General features: G+C 35.6%; 4 protein-coding genes across 6 annotated transcripts; 3 read left to right on the top strand and 1 right to left on the bottom strand.

The window, feature by feature from the left end:
* Positions 1-654: 654 nt before the first annotated feature.
* Positions 655-6,611, bottom strand: LOC120253227 (probable inactive ATP-dependent zinc metalloprotease FTSHI 1, chloroplastic). Its single transcript, XM_039261552.1, has 15 exons — positions 5,924-6,611; positions 5,754-5,838; positions 5,197-5,631; positions 5,031-5,084; positions 4,842-4,907; positions 4,156-4,251; positions 3,949-4,077; positions 3,493-3,545; positions 2,724-2,919; positions 2,494-2,608; positions 1,893-2,167; positions 1,736-1,819; positions 1,546-1,658; positions 1,206-1,455; positions 655-1,079 (listed from the first exon to the last, which is right to left on the bottom strand). Exons 1-15 carry the CDS (start codon positions 6,562-6,564, stop codon positions 891-893), a joined length of 2,781 nt encoding a protein of 926 aa, XP_039117486.1. The 5' UTR covers positions 6,565-6,611; the 3' UTR covers positions 655-890.
* Positions 6,612-7,598: 987 nt separating this feature from the next.
* Positions 7,599-11,318, top strand: LOC120253137 (phosphatidylinositol 4-kinase gamma 4-like). Its single transcript, XM_039261437.1, has 2 exons — positions 7,599-9,450; positions 10,623-11,318. The coding sequence occupies exons 1-2, from the start codon at positions 8,104-8,106 to the stop codon at positions 10,998-11,000; spliced, it is 1,725 nt and encodes a 574-aa protein (XP_039117371.1). The 5' UTR covers positions 7,599-8,103; the 3' UTR covers positions 11,001-11,318.
* A 1,473-nt stretch (positions 11,319-12,791) lies between these two features.
* On the top strand, positions 12,792-17,849 carry LOC120253161 (FHA domain-containing protein DDL-like). Of its 3 annotated transcripts, XM_039261474.1 has the most exons (11): positions 12,792-12,881; positions 12,965-13,468; positions 14,302-14,333; positions 14,884-14,950; positions 15,188-15,251; positions 15,498-15,590; positions 16,394-16,508; positions 16,616-16,663; positions 16,771-16,816; positions 16,938-17,008; positions 17,484-17,849. In XM_039261474.1, the coding sequence occupies exons 2-11, from the start codon at positions 12,998-13,000 to the stop codon at positions 17,521-17,523; spliced, it is 1,047 nt and encodes a 348-aa protein (XP_039117408.1). In that variant the 5' UTR covers positions 12,792-12,881; positions 12,965-12,997; the 3' UTR covers positions 17,524-17,849. The 3 variants fall into 3 exon arrangements, with proteins under 3 accessions (XP_039117408.1, XP_039117409.1, XP_039117410.1); XM_039261475.1 differs by having other exon boundaries at positions 12,803-13,468; XM_039261476.1 differs by lacking the exon at positions 12,792-12,881 and having other exon boundaries at positions 13,187-13,475.
* A 2,235-nt stretch (positions 17,850-20,084) lies between these two features.
* On the top strand, positions 20,085-23,638 carry LOC120253188 (cytochrome b561 and DOMON domain-containing protein At3g61750). Its single transcript, XM_039261511.1, has 4 exons — positions 20,085-20,474; positions 21,083-21,479; positions 22,491-22,777; positions 23,051-23,638. Exons 1-4 carry the CDS (start codon positions 20,307-20,309, stop codon positions 23,309-23,311), a joined length of 1,113 nt encoding a protein of 370 aa, XP_039117445.1. The 5' UTR covers positions 20,085-20,306; the 3' UTR covers positions 23,312-23,638.
* Positions 23,639-24,478: the final 840 nt, after the last annotated feature.

The raw sequence follows: 24,478 nt of genomic DNA on the forward strand, positions 1-24,478 counted from the left end.
AAAATATATTCTCATAATGAAATTTGGTAGGCGTTTTTATTTACTTATATATTTCTGTGGGGTGAAATTTTTTTTGTTTTTTGTAACCATAGTATATTTTTAAACCGTTAAAGCGCTCATGAGCTCATAAATTTTAAAGGATTCGATTGGTCAGGTTTATAACACATTTGAGTCACATTAAAAAGCATATTTTTGAACTTATTAGTGACAAAACAAAGAGCAAACGGGTTGAGTTGACTGCTCTCTCGGTATAACCTCCATTGTGTAATCTTGGAAGAAGAAACAAGAGATAATCTTCAGGGAATGATGAACATGAATTGTAATTTAAAATGTTTGAATTTGAGATCTCTCAATCACGATTACAGGTAGTTATTGTTAGGTTAATTCGCGGTTCCGCGGCAATGCAACCTACATGAAATCAAGTCATTGAATCATTAAATATATATATCTTAGTTATAGTAAATTCCGGCGTCCCCCTCAAAAAAATAAGAACAATAAAATAAACGCAAATGAGCAAGTAAAGCTGAGTCTTGAATGATTATTATACATTTCCATGATGGGCCGTGTGATCCACTGACAAAAGTCCTCTTTGGTCCATAGACACTTATAGCAAGTTTTAAATCGCATTGTTATAAAATAAAATAAAAATAAAAATAAAATAAATCCTACTTAGCAACCAATTTACTAACCACAACAAGGTCTAAACAGTGACCCAAGAACTCAATGCGCAGGCAGAGCAAAGCTACGTCAAGAATCACAAACGTCCATGTTACATAACAGCACCATGCACCCAAAATTGATCCACTAATAATACAAAACGTCCTAGTCCCCATATGAACCCACAGGTAATTTAACTTGCATGGGTCCATATACAAAATCAACCATGATGACTATAGAGCCTGTGTCTGTGGCGTCAAAGAGGATAACAACCTCTCATTATGCTCACGTTCCACATGGAAGTCTGGAAGGCTGCCTGGATTTTTCTCCTCTAAAACAAGCTTTACCGGAGTTTCTGCAGGATAACTATCAATAATGAATTCAATTTGGTCTCCACTTATCTCCTTGTTATCCAAAAGAACCTGCATAGGTTTTCCACTCTTTTCTCATCAGTTGAAATATATTTATATCTATACATTTTCTTATGAAACAATTGAGAGCTCTATAAAGAGAAGCAGCTGCAAAGGAATGACTTCATCACTCAATACCTTTACTGTTTTCAGAAGTGCGGCGAAGTGGTTGCTCAATAGCGTGCGTGTTTTCTCATACATGTCATGCAAAAGTTGTTCAGTTTTTCGAGCAACTCGATCATCCAACTCAAAGTTGATTGGAGGTTCAATTAGACCGTAGTCATCATAAAGAGATCCTTCAAAATCCAACCTTGGACCAACAAAGCTAACTTTTTTTCTCCAGGGGAAGGGTTCTCCATGAATTGTTATAGGATTTTCCAAATTCCAACTGTTACACAGTAGACAAACATGTTTACACATAAAAGAATGGAACGAATAGCAGTTGAGGATGATAGATAAGGCACAAGGTAGGGCTCACATGGTTAAAATTTTACGAGCAAGGCAAGTGGCATCTTCAAGATACTTCACTGAAGCTCTAGATGTATCCCGGCCATATATTACTTCCTCAGCAGCTCTCCCTCCCAGAAGAACCTTTATATTCAACCAAATTAACCAATGTTGCATTACCAGTTACTTTAATAATAGCACATATCACGCAAAACACTGACCTGAAGACGATGTAGCAACTGAGGTTTCCTTTCAAACATATAAGATTCTTCATCGAGATGATGAAATACAATTTGAGAGAGTGACTGCAAATGCCATTTGAAGTTTTAAAAGATTGTATCTAATATATAATTCAAGAAAAGAAAAAAGGTCGAATACCTGGCCACGAGGAATGATAGAAATACGTTCGCAGAATTCTACTTTTGCATTTTCATACCGTCTCAATAGATGAGATGTTATTGCAATGCCAACCTCTGTGACGGCCCTTCTACACTGCCCTTGATGTCCCAATTCAATTCCCACACGCTTTGGTCCTACTGTTAGACGATCGACTGCATCGTCCATGTCAGATTGAAGAATGGACTCATGTCCGTTCCTGACTGCCACCAGTGCAGCCTCTTGTGTAAGTTGGGCCAACTTAGCTCCTGTCCACCCTGATTCACAAAAAATAATTCAGATCATGGAACAAGTTCATATTCGGCAACTTAAATGTGAAAATAATAGCATATAAAACTGGATGGTTGAAGAGTACTGAGCAAACTCAAAGTCAACTTATGACAATCACTTCTATCTATTCAACCCAAATTGGAACATACATGTTCATGAGCAATGGGATACCCCAGTCACTGTCAAATAGCATGAGAAGCAAATGGTTGATATGATATTCAAGGAGGCTATCAAGGAAATCATAAAAGTTCAGCCAAATGCAAGCTGAGATCATCTCATGGCATGACATAAGAAAATGTAGATGAGAAAATACCTGGTAAATTTTGAGCATAGGTTGAGAGATCAACGGATGGTGACATTTTAACTTTGCGAGCATGAACTTTCAAAATGTCCAATCGTCCTTTCGCCGCAGGAGGGCGTATTCGTATCTGATAAGGGCAGAGGTGGAAGGAGTAAAAACAAGTTGCTATGTTGCAGTAAAGAAAAAAAAAAGATTTTCTTCACTCAAATTTAGATTGCTATAGATCTGTAACAAAAACACACCTTACGGTCAAATCGACCAGGTCGAAGAAGTGCAGGATCTAACAAATCCATGCGATTGGTAGCACCCAAGAATATGACACCTTTTCCAGTATCAAACCCATCAAGCTCTATCAAGAGCTGGTTGAGTGTGGTCTCCCTCTCTTGAGTTGCAGCATTATAAAGATAGTTGGTAGATTCACTAAAGATCCCTTGACGCCTAGCAATCAAGATCAAGTATAAATACTATTTCTCTTGCTCATCCAAAAACAAAGGGTCTATTTGATAATAGAAGCAAGCGCTACCTCTTTATTTTCTTCTTATATTATTAGTAGAGTGGGGGGTTGCATGTGTAAGCATGCTTGTGGTTTTCTACCTGACATCTGAAAATAAATAAAAGTTCAAATTGCTGTCCTAGAAATTACATCATATATATATATATATATATCAGATGTGGCCATAATAAAAAGTTCATAGTTAAGTAGAATTTTCTCATTGACTTTAACATTTAGTTTGGGATAATTCTAATTAAAGATCTAAATTAGCTTGATCAAAGGACAAAATTCAACTGACCAAGGAACCAAAACAAACAGATGGCTTGCTTCATTTTATATCATGCATAATTATCATGCTTTCCTTTTTCTTTAAAAAGATAATTGTAAATCTTTCGTTGCCCATTTGGTTTGCATTTGCATAACATCATTGACCTACTCAGAACCAAATAACATACAAAACAAAATAGAGCTAAGAGTTCATATTAATAACAGATATTGTAGAAACTACATGTTCATACCTAGTTGCCAATGCATCAATTTCATCAATAAAGACCACTGAAGGTTTATTTACCTGCAGATACAAATGAACCAAAATGCATTAAACAAATATGTCGAAACTACAGTCAGCACCATCAAAATCATTAATTTCTGATAATGAGTTTAAAAAGCAAAGCACCTTAATTTAAAGATATTCTGAAAAAAAGATGTAAATGTCAATTGAACAAGAATTAAAAAAATAAAATAGAAATGTATAAATTTTTTTATTTTTTTAAAAAAATCAAAGTTGGATAAGAAACTGCAAAGAAAGGGACTTGTAAGGTTCTCCATGTAGAGCTATGACCATCAAAGGACCATTTAGGCTAAAATTGACAAGTACAAGCTTCAATAAGATCCATAGTCATTCTGGCATCTAAATAGAGCTACATGATGAACATATACCAAATAACAATGCATTTACGTAAACAAATTATTACCTTTGCCCTTTTGAATAAATCTCGTATTCTGGCAGAACCAACACCAACCAGAACTTCAACAAATTCAGAACCTGCCATTTGATAAAATGGCACACCAGCTTCACCGGCAATTGCTTTGGCAACCAGAGTCTAGGAGCATAGAAAAGGAAAAGTTTATATGAACTTCAATTGTGGTCTAATGACATTTATTAAGGAAAAACAACTGACCTTTCCACATCCAGGAGGACCCTCCAGAAGGACACCATGAGGAGGCTTTATTCCCATTTTATCAAACAATTCTGGATTCTTCAGATACCTAACCAGCTAATTAATACCAGAAGTGAGGGTGACCACGCAAAGAAACTTTTGAATACTGGTGCAATAATATGGATCAATATTATGGATATATCCACCAATGTATATTACAAGGACAAAAGCATTAATGGATTCTGAAACAAAGTCTATAGACAGCGTAAAAGTACTTCATGAAAAGAGAGTGATAGGGAATTCAAGTTCACTTATTTTTCAAATAAACTGCTAATGGTTCAAGTCTTCTACAAGTTAAAGTAGGCAGGAAGTTTGAATTAATAATTCTACTCATTGTAATCATACTTGAATAGTTAAAAGAAATCCTTAGATCATCTGAAGCTGAAGCAGGGAACTTCAAAATCATTATTTAACTGATAGCAGACTCACAAACACTTAAAGTAGATGTTCTAAAGTAGATGTTCTGCATATTATATATTATAGTCTATTATCTTCAAAGCTGCATAATTAACATGATGCAAGAGCATACACCTTCATTAAAAACATAGTATTTAATCTATGAATCCCACCCAGGTTTATTTATCTGAATATTAGAAAAAAAAGAAAGTTGAAGATCATAGTAAGATCTGAATTCCTGAACATCCTACCTCTTGGAGTTCCTCCACTGCTTCATCAATCCCCGCTACATCACTAAATTTAACTCCTGTGGAACCCTGAAAATTGGCATAAATATGCAAAATTAATGCAGGGGATTTTATTCTTGCTGCCTTGCATGTAACAAGGATGTTCATTTTTCACGTCCAAGAAACATATACACTTCTGACAAGTTTACCTACATCAACTCGGGCCTGTGGTTTGGACTGTCCAAATTCTATCCCTTGCCAAATATCCTGCGTTGAACAAGTGCGAGTAAAGGAAATAAGAAGAAGGTGAACAAACCACACCGTTACTAAATAGAGCACATCAAAAGCATCACTGGTCAATAAGAGAGACAGTACGTACCCATTTCCTGAAGTTTTTTGGCCTCCTGGATAGAGTAAATCGAACAAGAAGGACCATAGTCAAACCAACTAGCATGATAGGTTTCATCATCTCAAGGCTGGCAGAAACACCGCCAAAAGTGTAAAACTCATACATTCTTGAGAAGAAACCTCCATCACTGAATATATCAATGAAATTCTCCCAAATTCTATCCAATATTTTCAAAACTATGCCAAGCACCAGCTTCACAAAAGGTCTCACAAGAGGCCACACAACATATACTGCAGCAGCATACAGAAAACTAGTGGCAGCAAAAGCTGCAGATGCCACAAACCCAGCAATTACAGCTGCTGCAGCGGCTATCAAAGCAGTCACCATCCCAAGCTCAACCATCATTCTGCTAGATATGGAAGAAGCCACAGGGTGAGGGTACTCTGGGAGTTTCCCCACATATGACTGCATTTTAAGTGCAATTCATCAGAGACATAAATAAATTCAAAAGATCATCAGCATGCACCAAAACTTCAGCAAGATGTAGCAAAAGAATAACATCTGCAAGACCGAGATAAAGAACTTACAGTTGTGTGCTTCTCAATCTCATACTGTGGTCCCTTGTACTCCGCCATGACTTCCCGCACTTGGTTTGCACTCAACTTTATTGTCCTGCAAAAAACAAAGAAAATAAAAATCCAATCACCATTTCATCCAGAAAACACACAGAATCAAGCAAAAATTCGATTTTGCAGACCATTTCGTCTTCTGTAAATTCTTATCCCCCGGTATCTCCTTCAAATCCACCACAAAATCCTTAAACTCATCAGCCACCGATCTTGACGTCAAGAGCTTCACCTTATCAGCCTTAAGATGCTTCTGGAAATCCTCAAAGCTCATGACCGGCAGCTCCTCCAAGTTCTTCTCAAATTCCTCCTCTTCAGACAAGCTCTCCCTGAAGACCTCTTCGGGAACATAGAGTTTTCCCTTGTACTCCCTCAAAAGATCCTTAAGATACACCGGCCGGTTCAACACCTCACGGGAACCCTCCCGTCCCTCGCCCTTTGCATCCCTATATATCCGCTTCACGAGCTGGAGAAGTTTGGATCGGCTAGATCGCTGCTGCTTCTCCCTGAGAGTGAGAAGCCGGTCGCCGACGAGGAACTTAGGCTCGACCTGGCTAGGGTTCTCCTTCAAAACCCTAGAAATAAAGTCATCTCCTGAGGCAGCTGCTGACGATTGCTGTCCGGCGACTATGGTGCGGTGGGATGGTGATCCCCTGAAATGCCGAGGAGGAGGTCGGATCCAGAGGGGAGGATAAAGCGAAACCCTAGATGAGAGACGCCGGAGATCACCGGAGATCGGAGCAGTAGAGGAGAAGAGCGCGAGGGACAGCATTGCCTTCGAGGGCTCTTTCTCTTCGCGGGGTTATCCAAACTTCAGGTTTTGGAAGAGAAAACCATCGAAGGGACGAGTGACTGATAGCGGATCCGGGTTTGCGGATTCGGATGCGGATCTGGTATCTAAATCCGCTAACAAACAGAGAATGTTTATTGAGAAAAACACTCATATACGGATATACCCTCCTGTCAAAAGACTCAAAATGACCGTATACCACTGTAAAAATCGTCACTTTTATATTACCCGATAAGATATTATTTTATTTATTTTTAAGTCAATTTAAAAATATCATAAACCTATTATTATTATTATTATTATTTATTTGACAAAAGGTGATAAATGCTAAAATGACCTTGGTTAAACTTATTAACTCTTAATTTTTATTTGTTATTTTCATTTCAATTATTCTAAATGACATAAAAATAATAGAGTTTATATAAGACTGTAACAAGGATTTGTAGAATAAATATATACACTTGTAAAACAATTTATTTTGTCCTGTATTTTAGCTTGTGCACATTTTTTTAAAAATTAATTAAATATTTTTAATGTAATATATATATATATATATATGAAATAAAACCGATAAAAAATTCAAAGCACAAATAATATTGTAACTACGGGAAAAAAAAAATTTAGTGTGGAATTTAATATAAATCTTATTAGATACAATGATGATAACCGATTTTCAATTATAAGTTTGAGTTTTTAACTAGAATCGTATCATCATGTGAAGATTTATTGGTCTAATGTTCAATTTTTAATTCTGACTTGACAACATTTGTGGCATTTGTTTAAAAAAAATTTGGTAAAATTCTTAGAAACATAGATTTGATGCTAACTTGCATTTTCTTCAAAATAATGTAAACTAATAATAATAATTATTATTATTATTATTATAATAAGGATCGCCGTACACGAATCTTAAAAATAGTCAACAATAATGAAAGAAAATGCCACGTGTCTCTAAACCCAAGCCCAACGGCTATAATATCGTCTTTTCTCTTCCGCTCTTAACCCCTTCTCTTTGATTTCTCCTTTTTTTCTCGTCCTTGTAATTTAAACAGAATTCCGAAATCTTGGGATAAAATTTGGGACTTTTTCCCGAACGATTCCCAACCGAAACCCTAAATCGGTCTCCCTCGAATCCCCCATTCTATTTTCCATCTTCGCCATTCGATTTAATACCACCAAATTCAATCCTTTGTCCCTTGATTCTTTCCTCTTAGGTGAGAATCCACTCACTTTCGCCGCCGATCTCCGGCCAAATCTTCAATATCCTATTTTTTTTTTATGATCCTGGATATCCAATCAAAGCCTTTTTGAGGTATTTTGAGGGGTTTTTGGGTTTGATCGCTGGTGTGTTGGATTTGTAGGTTGAAATCGTAGGATTAGGTGAAAATTGGCCGATTTTCGAGAGAAAAGAGGCTGAACGTATCTATGGATTCTAGTGTTTGAGAACGAAATCAACTCTTTATTTGTGCTTTCTTGTGCCAAAAAAGAGGTTTTTTGAGATCGTTTATTAGGGGAACAACAATGTCGGCCGCTGGAATCGCTCTCTCGCGCTTTCAGGACGACCTGGGGTTCTCCGCCTTCCAATCCGATGGATCTCGGTCGCCGCACTGCTCGTCGGAGTCTATTCTCATCTATTTAGCGGTCGGTGGATCATCCGTGATGCCAATGCGCGTCCTGGAGTCTGATTCCATCGCCTGCGTGAAGCTTCGGATCCAGAGCTGCAGGGGCTTCGTTGTTAAGAAGCAAAAGCTCGTCTTTGATGGCAGGGAGCTCGCTCGGAACGACTGCCTCGTCCGTGACTACGGCGTCGCGGATGGCAATGTTCTTCATCTTGTCATTCGTCTCTCGGATCTTCGTGTCATCACTGTCAAGACAACTTGTGGAAAAAAGTTTGAATTCCATGTTCAGAGAGACCGCAATGTGGGCTATGTTAAACGCCAGGTAGTCAAAAGGGGGAGGGGTTCTGTTGATCTTGATGATCAAGAGCTTGTTTATGATGGCGAGAAGCTCGATGATCGGAGCTTGATCAGTGATATCTGCAAGAATAATGATGGTGTGATTCATTTGCTGGCTCGGAAGGCCTCAAAATTTAGGACTAGGCCTTTTGAGAAGGAATTTGAGCTCTCCATTGTCGCACCTGAGGTGGAGGACCGCAAGACATTGCCTGAGCTTCAAATAATTTCTAGAAAACCTCCGGATAGGGATGTTTGGATTGAGCCTGTTGTTGTTAACTCTAAGGTTGAAGTGCCGCCGGTTCTTGCTGATTTAGTTCAAGCTACACTTTCTGGATTGGAGAAAGGGAATGGGCCGGTTATGTCCTCTGAAGGCTCTGGTGGTGCATACTTTATGCAGGATGTGTCAGGGCATAAATTTGTTGCAGTTTTTAAGCCAATTGATGAGGAACCTTTGGCTCAAAATAATCCTCGAGGGCTTCCATTGTCATCAGATGGTGAAGGGATGAAGAGGGGGACAAGGGTTGGTGAGGGTGCATTTAGAGAAGTGGCAGCATATATTCTTGACCATCCTTTGAGTGGGCGCCGGTCTTTCTCTTGTGCAGATATTGGGTTTGCTGGTGTTCGCCCAACTGTCTTGGTGCAGTGCTTGCATGCAGGGTTTTATCATCCTGAGGGATTTGATGTGAAGAACTACAAGGTTGGCTCCTTACAGATGTTTGTGAAGAACCATGGGAGTTGTGAGGATATGGGTCCTCGGGCATTTCCAGTCGAGGAGGTTCATAAAATATCCGTGCTTGATATCAGGTTGGCTAATGCAGATCGACATGCTGGAAATATATTGGTTTGCAAGGAAGGTGATGAAGGCCGGATTGTGCTGGTCCCTATCGATCATGGATATTGTTTGCCGGAGAACGTAAGTAGAGAACCATATCTATATTTTAGATTTCGGGGTGTCATATATCAACTTTGGAACAATATCTGACCATGCCATATATTTCCATTTCTCAACCATAAAAAATATTTTAGTTTTGAACTTGAGAGTTCTATACTTGCATTCTTATCAATTCATATTGCTTTGTGTTGATTATGTTTAACCAGCCTTATAATTAGATTTGTTTCCTCATTTTAGACCTCATGTTTGTTCTCAGGACATGTACTAGTAGAGCATTTTGGAAGGAGGTTTTATCTGATTTTCTGGTTTTCACACTCCTTTTGTTATTTTCTCCAACTAAAATATTCTGAATTAGGATCCTTGATGACACACTAATAAACTTCCTCTTGCTCTTGATTATTCATTAAACTTGGTGAAACAATCTTATGAGCACCTTTTTCTAGTGCTTTCTCCACTTCTACCCTGTTGAACCCTGACTAGAGTCTTGTCCTCTGTTGATAGTAACTATTGACTTGAAAAACCAAGTTCTGGCCTTCTTATTTTGGAATCAATCTCCTTTAGAGATTTTGTACAGCATTTCTGTTCTTATGCAATATAACTGTTTGTTATTATTTTCTATTATTTATGATCCTTGGTTTCCATACTCTTTCAAGTTTTTGGTTGTGTGTGGTTTTTCTTTCTTTCTTTTCCCAGGGTAGCTAATGTGAATGTTGTTGTACTGCACTCTATTCTCTTTTATTTTCTTATCATTAGTTCTTTGCCTCGTTGGCATGAGTTGCATTACTGGCGGTCAATATTGCCCATCTATCCTCAGTTATTTGCAGTTTGCATTGCAATCTACAGAATCATAAAGTTGGTGCAGTAATCAGTTTTGCAAAAACAAAATTTAGCTAACTTGGTGGGAAGTTTTTTCTTTTAGGTTGATTAAAATATCATTACGATGAAAATATTAATTCTTAAAGAACAAGCACGATTAATCTAAGATACTGGAACATCAAGGTTCAAGGAGTTCGGATTAAATCTGTCATATTTGTGAAACAGGCAAGCTTTAGCACAGAGACCTTGGCATTAAATTACTGGAACTTAGATTCTGTCGTTCAGTTCCTTACATATTCTGAATGGTTATATTGTACCCTGTGGTGTCATCATGTCATTTTTATGGTTTAATCTTTTAATCTTTATTCTTGATGCAGTTTGAGGACTGCACATTTGAGTGGCTCTACTGGCCTCAAACCCGCCAACCATTCAACTCCGAAACCATTGAATACATAAAATCACTCGACGCCGATCAAGACATTGCTCTTCTCAAGTTCTATGGCTGGGACTTACCACTTGACTGCTCCCGCACTCTTCAAATCTCAACCATGCTTCTGAAGAAGGGTGTGGAGAGGGGACTGACTCCATATGACATCGGAAGCATTATGTGCCGGGAGACCCTCAAGAAGGAATCCAAGATTGAGGAAATCATCCGCGAAGCAAAGGATGCTGTCCTGCCTGGCACCAGCGAAACCACTTTCCTCGAGACTGTGTCCATTATCATGGATCGTCGTCTTGACGAGCTCACCGCTTAAGTACAAGCTCTCTTTTATCTATTTATTTGTATATGGAATTGTATGCTTGTTGATAGATGACTATAGTACCCTTCCCCTCTATCTAGTTTGTCATTATGGTGTTCAGGTTCTGGTCTTACAGTTAGAGGTGTGAGGTGTGGGTCATATTTCATAAGACTCTGGGACTGCAGTTTCAGTTATTCTCTCTGTTTGTTTGTAACCTATGAAATTTGTTAAGGGGATGATCTGAAACTCAAAATCCTTGTGTGCTATGCAAAGCTCAAATTGGAATCTGTTTGATCATAAAGGTATAATATTTATGCAATAAATTTGGCATTATTCTCTTCTTATGATAAATAATTCTTTGTTTTTTTTTTATGTTAGGGACTTTTTTTAAAACTTTGCTTGCAAAGTGAAAGCAAATTCAATGCGCTTGTTTGTGATGTTTTAAAGAGATGGTTTGTTAAAAATAAGAGTTTGTCCATATTAATGTACATAGATATAAATATGTGATTAAAAAAAATAAAAGAATAAAAATAATAATATACTGCAATTTTACCGTTAAAGCACTTGACTCTTATGCAAGGAATTAAAACACTTGACTATTTATGCGGGAATGATATGCGAAAGGAGATGTGATTATAAAAAGTTGTAAAAAGAAAAAAAAATGATTTAAATAATTATATGGGTCAAAGTTTTTTTTAGAATCTACACTAATGAGGTTATATACACATCAAAAATAAATTCATCATTTAAAAATTACATACACAATGTATTTATTATTTTCATAAAATTCAAACCTACATTAATTAAAAATATTTAATATGCATGATAAAACAGTTTAAAAAATCATACTCCTACTTCATTAAAAATAAAACAAATACCAATAAAGATGTAACTCATTGGTGCAAGTAATAGAGCTCAAATCACTTCAAGTGGTTTTAAATTTAAACCCTTGTGAATCATATATATATATATATATATGTATATATAAAACTAGTGGAATAAAGCACAACAATGGCTAAATTTTTTATAAAAAAAATTAATAATTAGATTTAAAATAAAAAAAATTAAGATATATATAACACTAGAATTCTCTTACCATAAAAATTTGGGAAAATTATTTTTTAGTTCCTGAAGGTTTCAAAACATCCCAAACAGACCCGCTGACATTTGAATTTGCCAGACAGTCCCTCCTTTTTTTGACGAACTTTATTTTTTTCAATCCCCGACGAGTGTACTTTTCAATTAATGCACTTTACTCTATTAGTTTATTTTTATTTTTACAACATGTACTTTCCGCTTTAAAAAAATATATAGTTTCCATTTAACATTCGTGTTTTCGTTTAACCACATAAATTTTTCACTTAACATATAAAGACATTTGCGATTTAAAATTTGACTTTTTCCGCTTAAAAATTATTAGCTCGCTTAAAAATTTGGTGTTTTTCAGCTTTAACTACATAAGTTTTCACTTAACATATAACACATTTATGTTTAAAATTTGATTTTTCCGCTTAAAATTATGGGTTCGGCTTAAAATGTGGTATTTTCGCTTAAAAACTGAGAGTCAACCAAGTTAATATCTGTTATTTTTATGTCAACATCAATCACCTTTATGGCAGAAAGGTCTGAAAAATAACCTGTCAGAAAAAGGAAGGATCTTTTGAGAATATTTAAAGTCATGGGTTTTTTTTGTGAATACATGAACTTTGGAGGGACTTTTTGTTCATTTCCAGTAAAAATTTTAATATAACAATAATTCCCAATTAAATTATGGCTTTTATAAACATAACAAAATAGGTCTTATTTAGAGACTATTGAAAGAAAGCCAGTGTTTCCCGAAGAGAGAGCTCTTGCGCCGCGCCCTCTCCTCATCGAGCATTTCAGCAAACACCTCTTGTTCGTCCTTCTCTTTCAAGCTCTCGACGAAGGAATCCATGGATTTTCAAGCTCTTGAGTTCCTGTGTTTGCTCTGATTGCAGGGTTTTGTAGCTGCGCCTGTCGTTCTTCTTCGGATGGCACCGGCAGTGGAGCGCAGGGAGCATTCACGGCGGCATTCTCCTGAGCGGTCGATTTCTCCAGTGAGGGAACGGAGGAGGGAGAAGGAACGGGGGATGGAGAGGTCTCCAAGAAAGAAGTCTAGTTCATCCCGCTCTGTGAGATCACCCGCTAGAGATCGAAGTCGGTCGCCAGATCATGCGCGGTCCAAGGGCTTCTCCCGGTCGCCCTCGCCCCGTTCCAAACGATTGAAGAGGGTGCGGGGGGAGCGGGAGGCGCGGGAAACGGAAAGGCCGGAGCTTGATCGGGATAGGAGTAGGGAGCGTGGGGAGGAGAGGAGGTCGGGCAGAGAGAAGGATGATGGTGGTTCGTCCAGAAGGCAATCAAGGCATGAACGCTCTGCCTCACCGCAAGACCGTGGACATAGAAGCAGACGAAGCTCCCGATCCCCAAGTAGAGCATCCAAGTCCGGCGGGGCATCTGGAGAGGTGTATGGTGATATCTTTTCCCCTATCTTTTCTTTTAGGGCTTGTTTGGATCGAGGGAAATAGAGGGAAAATGATGGAAGGGAAGAGAAGGAATATTTCATAAATTCCTTTTATTTAGCTGTCCATGTTGTTTCACTGCATTTCTTCTTCAAAATTCTTTGCTTTCCCTCAATCAGAACATGAATTTGATGATAGTTCTCCTCTATGTGCTGATTTGATTTATAGTGCTATATTGAAGGATATTCGTGGTTTTATTTCTGAAGTTTCATTTCATTGCATTTCAAAGCCATGGGAAGAGAAACCATATTTGGAGATTTTCATTGATATGCTCGTTATTCTTATTAATAATGTCCCATTATGTGAGTGGAACTAGATTTTTGTTCTTGCTGACTGGTCTTAGCTTTTGAAATTATCCATGTCAGTTGTCAAGCTTCTGAATTAGTTCATTGAGGTGATCTGCACATTTTTTTTTTCTCATCTTTCATGCATCATAGTTTTGAGGCATGAATTTCAATCTGTATTTCCGGAATTGAGCCTACCATTTCTTCTACAACCTTCGCATTATTTATATTTAACTCATTATCTAGTCTGTCACAACCTTAGCCTGGCGTAGGCATAAAATTCACATCTTGGATCACTGTATTATCGTTTGATTTTATCTTTCTGAACTCTAATGATCTTTATGATCTAGATGCAAATTTATAATGCAGATGTCCTCTCAGCAGTTAACACTGACACTTTTTTTTTTCCTATGATAATTATCAGTGCATCTCTTTTTTAAATATTACTTCCTGTATTTATGTCCTAATGAGCGATTTATATATATCTTGCAGGTAGCAAAACCTAGAGCCACTGAAAACCTCAGGTGATTCACGTTACCTGTAAATGTGTTTTTTTATTTGTTCTGTTGATATGGCTGATTTCAAAAATATAGTTGTGCTAGATAAAAGGAAGAATTCAAAAGAATAATGACAAATTAGTAGCTAGGGAAGAAACAGAAATAGAATAAAGATGCCTCTGCGTAAGATGAGGAGGAAGGATTGAAACCATAATGTGATCGTTCCTTGTGATTTGGGGCTTGAGGCAATTTGTTATTCTCAAACATTTGAGGATTCACCCTCTGTTTTTACCTTCCCACCAAGGAGGCAGAGTTAACTGATTTGAACTTTGGAAAATTTTTGCTTTCTTTTATGAAGGATAATCACTTAACTGTTTCTTTTTTGTTATTTTATTATCCTACTGTCTCAGAATTTCTTTGTTGATGATAAACAAAATGGTATATAGCTTTATGACTTTCTTTTTCTCTTAATCCAATTTATATCTTAAAGGAGCATCATTATAATTCTTAATATGTTGTTCTTACCTTCATTTTTGGTTTTTGATCTTTCTGAGAAAGAAATTGCTGATGTCTGTAGATCTGATGATGATGATTCAATTGCCAAGATGAAGGCTGCTGAGGATGCCCTCAAAGTAAAGGATAAGGTACTGTGATATTTGACTGTGTGATGACATGGTTTCAATGCTAAATATGTAACTTATGTTTGTATTTTCCTAGTAAAATCTGATTTGAAATCCTCTCAAATGATTTATGCGGTCTTTGAAATTATTAGTTAGGTTTTATAGAACCTAGAGAATAAATTTTTGTATGTGACTTCTTCACTCCATACTATTTTCATGAAGGTTAGTTTTGGTTTATTTTTATCACCTATCAATGTGTAGGCACAGCAAAAGCCGTCTTTTGAACTATCTGGGAAGCTTGCTGAGGAGACAAATCGAGTTCGAGGTGAGATTGGTAAATGGTTGAAGAAAATTGTAGAACATTAAAACCTCAAGTAACTAAACAGTTAATGCGAAGTGGTAATCTAAGTAAAGCGGTGTAGTCTTTCTTTTTATTTGATGTACAAACATTGGAAATTTTGTTATCTTATAGCGGCCTGCAAAACTATATGAAAAACTTTATTGTTCTGATGGAGTTGGGATCATATTTTTGCTATTACTTATTCTCCTGCCGACTATTACAACCTTGTAGGTGTGACATTACTATTTAATGAGCCGCCAGATGCACGCAAACCTGACATCAGATGGCGACTATATGTTTTTAAGGCTGGTGAAGTGCTTAATGGTAATCTTTTTTTTAAAATCATTTTTGCATTGATCTTTCATTCATATAAGATTTGGTATAAATGATTTTTCCGGATAGACTTGAGAAAGTGTTGTGTTTATAGAGAATGAATTAAGCAGGTCAATGGCCGATTGCAATATTTGATGTTAAAGGAGATGATTGAAATAGTTACACCATCTAATTATATTTGGTCACTTACTACATGCATATTCTTCAATGTCCATTACCATGATCCTTAGCTCATCCGAACTGATTTACTTTGGATAAGGGAAGAATCTCACTAGTTAGTTAGCTAGTTAGTTTGATCATTTAATTTATGGGTTTTGACAAGCCTACTAATTTATTTCAAAAGCCTACTAATTTCTGTTGCACGTCTTTTTGAAGATGGCATACATAAGAGTTTGCCATTTATTTCATTTTTTTTTTTTAAACTATACTATTTGGGGTGAATAAACTAAAGGAAATTAGATAATATTCAGCCAATTATTTTATGTGGCTATCCCCGTAAAAGAGATAATGGGCACAATAATATTCAACTGGCGATCGATTTCATTTGCTGTCGTATGTTAGTTTTGAGAAAGATGAAATAGAAGGGGCAGAAGGCATGCAATTTAAAAAGGAAAAAATGTAGATGGTGTCAAAGACTTGGGAAGTCCTTGCCTTGTAGTTTTAGCTATCTGGCCTTTTTCATTATTATTTGCTGGCTTACAGAAAACCTTTTTTTTTTTTAAATCTCCTTACATTGTTGTTACTTGCCAATAATATTTTAGCTATCACATATCTAAGAGATGTCTGCTGAACAGAACCCCTCTATATCCATCGTCAGAGCTGCTATCTCTTTGGAAGAGAAAGGAGGGTTGCCGACATTCCTACAGATCATCCCTCCTGCAGTAAGCAACATGCTGTTCTCCAGTACAGGTAGCCAGGACAACTTCATTAGATGATTAATCTGGATCTTTCCATGTTTTCTCTGTTTTCCTTGTTTTACTTGTTTATTTATTTAAATTGTTTATTTTTCTACTCAGGCTTGTAGAAATAGAGCAACCTGATGGCTTAATGTCAAAGCAGATAAGGTGATGTCAACATCCGATTGAACCTTGGTCTGTTTGAAAAGCTGCATTTAACATGATCACATATCAAATGCATGATGATACTAACTTGTGTGGTGTCATTCTTTTAGGCCTTACATAATGGACCTTGGAAGCACCAATGGAACTTTTATTAACGTAAGATCCTGCAGCCATTCTTTTCTCGTTTTTGAATTGTCTAAGATTCTTTTTGCTATTTTATATGACTAGGAATGATCATCTTGTCTTTTATCTCAACATTTGTTTCTTATATGTACAGGATAACAAGGTTGAACCTCAACGTTACTATGAACTTTTTGAGAAGGATACTATCAAATTTGGTAATAGCAGGTATGACATTTATGGTCGATTAAATCATCCTTTCAGTAAGGATGGCTATTTTCAACTCATTCATGTTTTCAAACTCAACTCATTATACATCTACTTACAGTTCAATGCACACAATCCTCGAATTCTGCCCAATTCACTAGATTAATACTAGAGATTATGCAAATCCTCGAATTTTATCCAAAGACCTAAACTACTTGATTAGATCTATAAGTTAGGCAACTCATGGCTCGTGCTCCGTTAGGGATTTATTTATTACTGGTTCTTGTGATCTACGCTATCGCTTTGGTTAGTTGAACAAAAGCCTATCAAAATCCTTCAAAATATTATTTGCTTTATGGAAGACTAATCTATCCTGCCTATAAAGTGTCAATAGCTGCCTGTTGTTCATGGTCTCCTGCAGTCATTTACGGATCCTGTCATTTCTGTTTTCACTTGTTTCCTTGTCTATCTGAAACATGTTTCACTTGTTTTGCAGCCGAGAGTATGTAATGCTGCACGAGAACTCCGTTACCTGAACAAGTCACCTGCATGGGCAATCGTCCGCCTGGGGTTTTCTTGTAGCACTTCACTCTTTTGACAGGATATGCAGGGCAATAGTCTAGTCTAGTCTATATAGCAAGGTAGAAGAACAACTCTCTTGATTCATAGCTGCTGTTATTCTGGATGCATGCTTGCACCACCTTGGCTACGTTTATTTTCTTCAGAGATAATGTACGTTGTAATGCTCCAGAAGTGCCAAACTTGAGATTCTACACCAGATTTTTCATGAAACTCTAATGAGGTTGATTGTGGTTTTGGTTATATTGAGATCAATTTAACTGTCTTGAGTATGTTTGTTGCAGCACTAATCTTTCATTATTTTGGCTATAATTTCTGAGTTCTCCTTATCAGCTGCAACATTATCATATAATAAACAAACCTTTCTCTTTGTTATTTATCATCCTCATTCCTGCAAGCTCCTCATGCTTCTTCATTTGAATCCAAATCCTAAGGATACACAGGTTCCCCGCCGGTCACCTTCTCCGGCTTCAAGTACATCACCGGCTTTGTTAGAGGAATCAGGAATGGTCGTCTACCTCCCTCAGCCACCTTCTCCAGCCTGAGAAGAAGGTGAAAGATTTTATAGTAGATGCTTACATGTAATTTTATGAATATTTTATAACAGTAAATTAAATTATGGTGAGAACCTTTTTTTTTTATTTAAATAAAATCAAGAATTAAAAAAATGATAATAAAACAAAATAATAGAGCAGGACACAAGAATTTCCAGTTTCTTATTGCCTTGCATGATGATGATGATGATGATGATGATGATGACCCTCTTGAAAAGGTACACCAAGGGAAAGCCATTGCTAACATGAAGAAGTCTTTTGAAGCTTTTTGTCCACCTAAACTTGTACTAATTTCATCATCAATTGTTCTAATATACGTTAACGTTAGTGATATACATTTCACTCAAATATTCTTCTCCTTATTTATTTATTTATTTATTTTACTTTTACTTTTTGTTTGAAAGGTAGCTGCAAAAATGAGTCGGTCTCTCATTTGACATTTTGCATTCTATGATCATCCAGATAGCTATATTGCTCCTACCATTTATGGCCTCCTTTTTGTAAATAAATACCTTAAAAAATTATTAATCTCTTAATAAGTATTCATTCATTGAGTTTGTTTTGATAAACTTTCTAATCTATGGTAATCAGCAATTTGTGATTTACTTTAATTAGTTCTACCTTGATTAATTAAAAAAAAAAATAGATTTAAATATACAAATGTTGGTTAATTATATAATCATCGTAAGTTTTTGAATCGATGTGTTAAAAGTAAATTAATTTAATAACTATGAATTTAAATATATATATTTCGGTTTCTCATTGTATTAATTTAAATTTTCTGGTTGAATCATGATTCTATTGAATTTTGCCTATAATAATATTCACTATTTATATATTTTAGATTTACAATTCAAATTTATGTAAATATATAGTTGTTTTGGGTTAATTCAACATTAATTATATTTGGTATTAATAAACATCTAGAACCCCTCATTTTATTAACATGATTTCTATCTTTTGATAGATACACAAAAGGTGGTTGTACCTAGAAATTGACTTCATATCTTCTTTGGTTGTAAACACACACCAACCTTTAATTAGATATCATGTTTAAAAAAACAAATTAAGGTTGCCTATGTAGTTCATTATGCTTGGAAAATCACTCAACCAAACCTTAATTATAGTTAATAACATTTAAAACAGGATTATATTTATAATTTTTTTAGAGAATATATGGCTGGCACCATTCATATGATATATAATAATTCAGATTACAATAGATAAGGTCCTCTAAATAATGAAACAAGTTGACTTGAATATAGTCCTTTCTCATCATCAGTTATTTTTTTAATTTTATTTTCTAGTGTTACAATTTAAGTACATATTAATTTTCTTTTTTATTTTATATATAATTAATTATGTTTTTTTTAATATGATGATGTTATTATAATTTCATTTTTCTTTCCTCAAAAAAATCCCAATTATCCAAATTTTAATGTACAATAGCAAGTATATAATCACTCAGGCCAAATTAATTCATAAACCAAATAGTCAATTGCTCCTTTTTAATCCATAAAGTAACAAAAATTCAATTTGATCCTCAAGCTTTAGATTTTTTTTTTCTATTAATGTTAGCATACACATGTAACATTTTTGGGAGTTCATGTTGGATTAAATATTAAAATAAATTATTTTTTTAATAAAATAGACAAGTTACGTCATATATATATATATATATAGACATAAAGTTATTTTCTCAGCACATTTGTGTTTTCAGGAGAACATGAACACTCTAAACAAGGACTTAGTGCTAATAGACTAACTGATTTTTGGCAAAATGAACTAGTTTATGTAAATAAAATAATATTTATTTATTTTTATTTATTTTAGTAAACAAATAATAAAATCTCAGCATATAAAGTAATTTATTTTAAATAATTATATATTTGTGAAATTTAAACTATTATTATTATTATTATTATTATTATTATTATTATTGTGAGGAAGAGGAAGAGTGAGGAAGATGATGAGGAGCAAGGTAGACAAGCAACCACTCCGGGGTGGCACCATCGCCATGATTGCTCACCATCAAACATCAGCATCATCATCACTACCAACTTCGTTTGCAAGCGAAGGCAACCTCTCAACTTCCGCCTCCTTTTCAATCCATTGCTCTCTTCCAACTATTAACAAAAACATACTCACACTGCTCTTGCTCTTGCTCTTGCTCTTCATCGGATCCAATGGCGGCTGCGCTATTTCTGGTTCTTGTCTTAGCTCTGAGAGCTCTGCCCATGCCTGCCCGTGCTCAGACTGACACTTGTGACGATGATCCTCGCCTCTTCCTCCCTAATGCGTACAATGCCACTGAATTCCATTGCACGCCTGTTTGGAACACCTTCATTCTTAGGGTGAGTTGGGTTTTGTGCTTGTGCCTTTCATATGTTTGATTAAATGTCTGAATGATGGGAGAAAGAAAAAACTCAACTTGATGTCGGATGGTTATGTAATTAAGAAGATGAGTGCTGAATTGGTGGAGTAGAATGGTGTAGTGTGTTTCAATTCAAGTCCTTTTTATCAAGTGATGTGTTTCCTATAGGAAATGAATGCTCTTAAAAATTGATCTTTTTATCCGGATTTTGTAGTTTGTACTGCATAACCATCTCAAATTTCAATTTTTTTTAGATCTGGGATTCATCATGTCTTCTCTGTTTGAAAGTTTGGTTGGTTGGTTTGTTTGGTAAGAAGTGCTTTTATGCTTGTTTGTTGAGTGAGAGGTGCTTCTATGAATGCTAATTATCGCCTTAGAACCATCGACTTGATATTTATAGTACAATTATGGACAAACTAATCTTTCTTACTACGATTGTCACAAAACTTCTATGCCTCAATCAAATGACTGATAATATAAGAATTCGTTTTCTGCTGTTAGAGAAGATTCCTCAGAGTTTTTGCTTTTTTTACTTGAAACTAATTCACCGTGGATATTCCTTGTGACATGTTAATCTTTATTTTTCAGTATTCCCAGAGTCAAGACAATGTCTTGAGTGTTGTACTCTCTGCTGTATACACGGTTGGGTGGGTTGGAATGGGATTCTCAAAGGATGGTATGATGGTTGGTTCCAGTGCTATGGTGGGTTGGATTGGAAAAACAGGCAGAGCTCATATCAGACGATACTATTTACGTGGTCAGTCTAGTTCACAAGTCATTGTGAATGAAGGCCAGTTGCAAACAACTGATGTTTCACCTATGGTTATTCTTTATGGGGCCAACATCTACTTGGCATTTCAGTTGAAGTTCTCAGCTCCTCTTTCACAGCAGGAACTTCTTTTTGCTGTTGGGAGTAGAATTCCGGTGAATTACCGCCTTACAGAACATGATGATAAGACATCTGTTTCCTTTGATTTTGCAGCAGGTTAGTCACCGTCCTTTTATTATTATTTATTTATTTAATTATTATAATTCTTCTATGAACAGATCTGTAAGTTAGGTGTGTCTGATTCTGATTTTAAAGTTGCAATAATTATTCTCCAGTAAAACCTAACATTTGAGCCATTGTTGTCCCCAATAATGATGTGAGGAAATGTTTTTTTCTTTTTTTAGGACAGATGTGAGGAAATGTTGCTTGGACTCCTGTGTATGCTGTTTTGACATTTCAAATTACCATTTAGTTCAGTTGAAATCCTACTTGCCACAAGACAGAAATTACCCAAACATCGAAAACAGAATTATGTCATTTTGTGATAGTCTCTTTTTTTAGTACCTAATATGTTTAGCGTAGACAGTTCAGGATTCCCGGTATTCATATTACAGATAATATTCTTTGCTTAAAGGAGTAGATGGTCTTATTGCTGGATATTTTGATTGTTAAATCAAGTTAAAGTTCTTCGTAGGTGCCTGAACATCTACCATAATCTTCAATTCTTGACTCAATCAGTGCCAGCATCAATTTGTTTGGGTTATGACATTTTATCTTTTGCATATATTATTTCAAGAACCCATTAGTTCCATATTGAAATTCGTGACACATTGGGTGTAACTAGCATTCTAAACTTCTTTTTCACCGTGATCAAACTATATCCCTCCAGTTCTTGTTGGAAGCAAAGCTGCAATATCCTGATTCTTGTGTCAACTTCAAACCTAATGAACATCTTCATCATTGTAAATTTCTGGTTTTTCATCCTTTGTTTGTTTGCATATATTTCTCTAGTCAGTTGGCAATTGTAAGTATGATGATCTTGCTGTCACATCAATGAACCTTTCTTAAATTATATTAATCAGATTGTCAAAGTTAGGTGCACTCATTTCCAACTTCTTGTTATCTTTTAAATTTGATTCTCTTCGCCATTATTGTATGAATAGCATCCATCTGTGAGCAACTTTTTTTTTTTAATGTTTTTTAATTTGAAATTAATTGCATCAACAGGTTCATCATCTCCTTCATCCTCCTACCCATACCAACTGAAAAGGAACCATGGTGCACTGAATATATTTGGCTGGGGTGTACTGCTTCCAATAGGAGCCATTATCGCAAGATATTGCAAGCAGTGGGATCCGTTGTGGTTTTACCTTCATGTTGGCATTCAGTTTTTTGGATTTATAATTGGCCTTTCTGGTATTGTTTGTGGTGTTGCACTTTATAATAAGCTACATTCAAGTGTTTCAGCACACAGGGGACTTGGCATATTCATTTTTGTGCTTGGTATTCTCCAGGTACATGAACTTGATTCATATATATTTTTTCTGAACAATAAATACTTCACATTGTGCTTAAAATGTTTTTAATAAACTTGTTCTGCTTTCAATTGTACAATTTAGTTAGAAAACCTTGGCTTTGACATCCATTTGAACTGAAAGATTGAAACAAATTTATGCACATGTCCATTAGCATGGCAACAAAATATGGCAGTGTTAGCATTCATATATTAGTGTGAGTTATTAATGTGACATAATTAATGCTGATGTTAACTAATTCCTTTTGCACAGATAATTGCATTTTTCCTAAGACCTGATAAAGACTCAAAGATTCGCAAATATTGGAACTGGTACCACCATTGGTCTGGCAGGCTTGCCCTCTTCCTGGCATCTGTTAACATTGTTTATGGAATTCAAGTTGCTCATGCTGGCAGTTCTTGGAAAGTTGGTTATGGAATCAATCTTGCTTTTCTTCTGATTGCAGTCATAGTTCTAGAAATACTGTCTTGGACAAGATGGTCGCAGAAAACAGTTACGCCGCCTGCATTCTAAACCAAATATTTATCGTCTTCAATGCATGTACTCTTGTAATGTGTTACAGAAAACCGACAAGATGCTAAGAAACTCAGGCAGATTTCTTTGAAGAGAGTACACTATATAGTGTTACAGAATTGGGATCCTTTTTTTCTGCATGTCATCAAAGCTATAGGAATTCCTAGATTAATGCTTGATGTTTACCACAATTGCAAGTTTGCAACCTCATTGAACTTTACATGTTCTCCTTAATCTTGTGTATTGTGTAATTAACTACTTCTTGAGTGAGTGAGTATATCTGATATGATGCAAGCCATGATTTTTGGCTTGTTACATTTGTTCTCATGATGGCAACTTATCTTCATTTATGTATGATTTGTGGACCAATTCAAATTTTGTATAAATTGAAGTTTTTTGTTTGCTTGTATTCATTCTTAGAGAAAAAGAGAGAGAGACAGACTACTAAAGCAATGGTAGCCAGCTATTTTTCAGTAGCAATCAATCAACACTAAAAACAACATCATCTCTTAAACATCATAACAGCTAAACTTGTATTCATTCTCACACAAAAACCATCTTCATGAACCTTTGCAATTTAATATTTTTTTAATCCAATAAAGACAGTTGTAATATTTTATTATCATTAGTGAGATCTTATACTATGCTTGTTAATAGTTGTTAGAACCTTATCATAAATATATATATATATATATATTGGAAATTAGATAGTTATTTTTTGACTTATTTTGAGAGAGATAACATAACAACAAAGAAGGTCTTTCACTTGCTACATTTTAAAAGAATTGCTGAAAGAAACAGAGAGAGAGAGAGAGAGAGAGAGTGAGAGTGAAAAGTAAAGGTTTGAACATCAGAGATGAATGGGAGGAGCACAAAGGATGGCAGAGAAGTGATGAAATGGAGATGCTCCCACTTCCAATACAATAATGGCCTTCTCTTCATCAATCCACATACATTATTATTATTATTATTATCAGTGTCGGAGCCACGTGGTGGAGAAGGGGACAATTGCCTTCTATATAATTTGAGAATAAATTAATTTAATATTAATTTAATTAATTAATGTCTTAATTATCCACATCTATTTTATAATTGACCCTTTAGTTTTTTATTAACTAAAAATAAAAGACTACTCTCATCTTATCCGATAATGAAGCTGTGACTTCA

The sequence above is a fragment of the Dioscorea cayenensis genome, chromosome 26 (genome assembly GCF_009730915.1).
Source record: "Dioscorea cayenensis subsp. rotundata cultivar TDr96_F1 chromosome 26, TDr96_F1_v2_PseudoChromosome.rev07_lg8_w22 25.fasta, whole genome shotgun sequence".
NCBI lineage: Eukaryota > Viridiplantae > Streptophyta > Magnoliopsida > Dioscoreales > Dioscoreaceae > Dioscorea > Dioscorea cayenensis.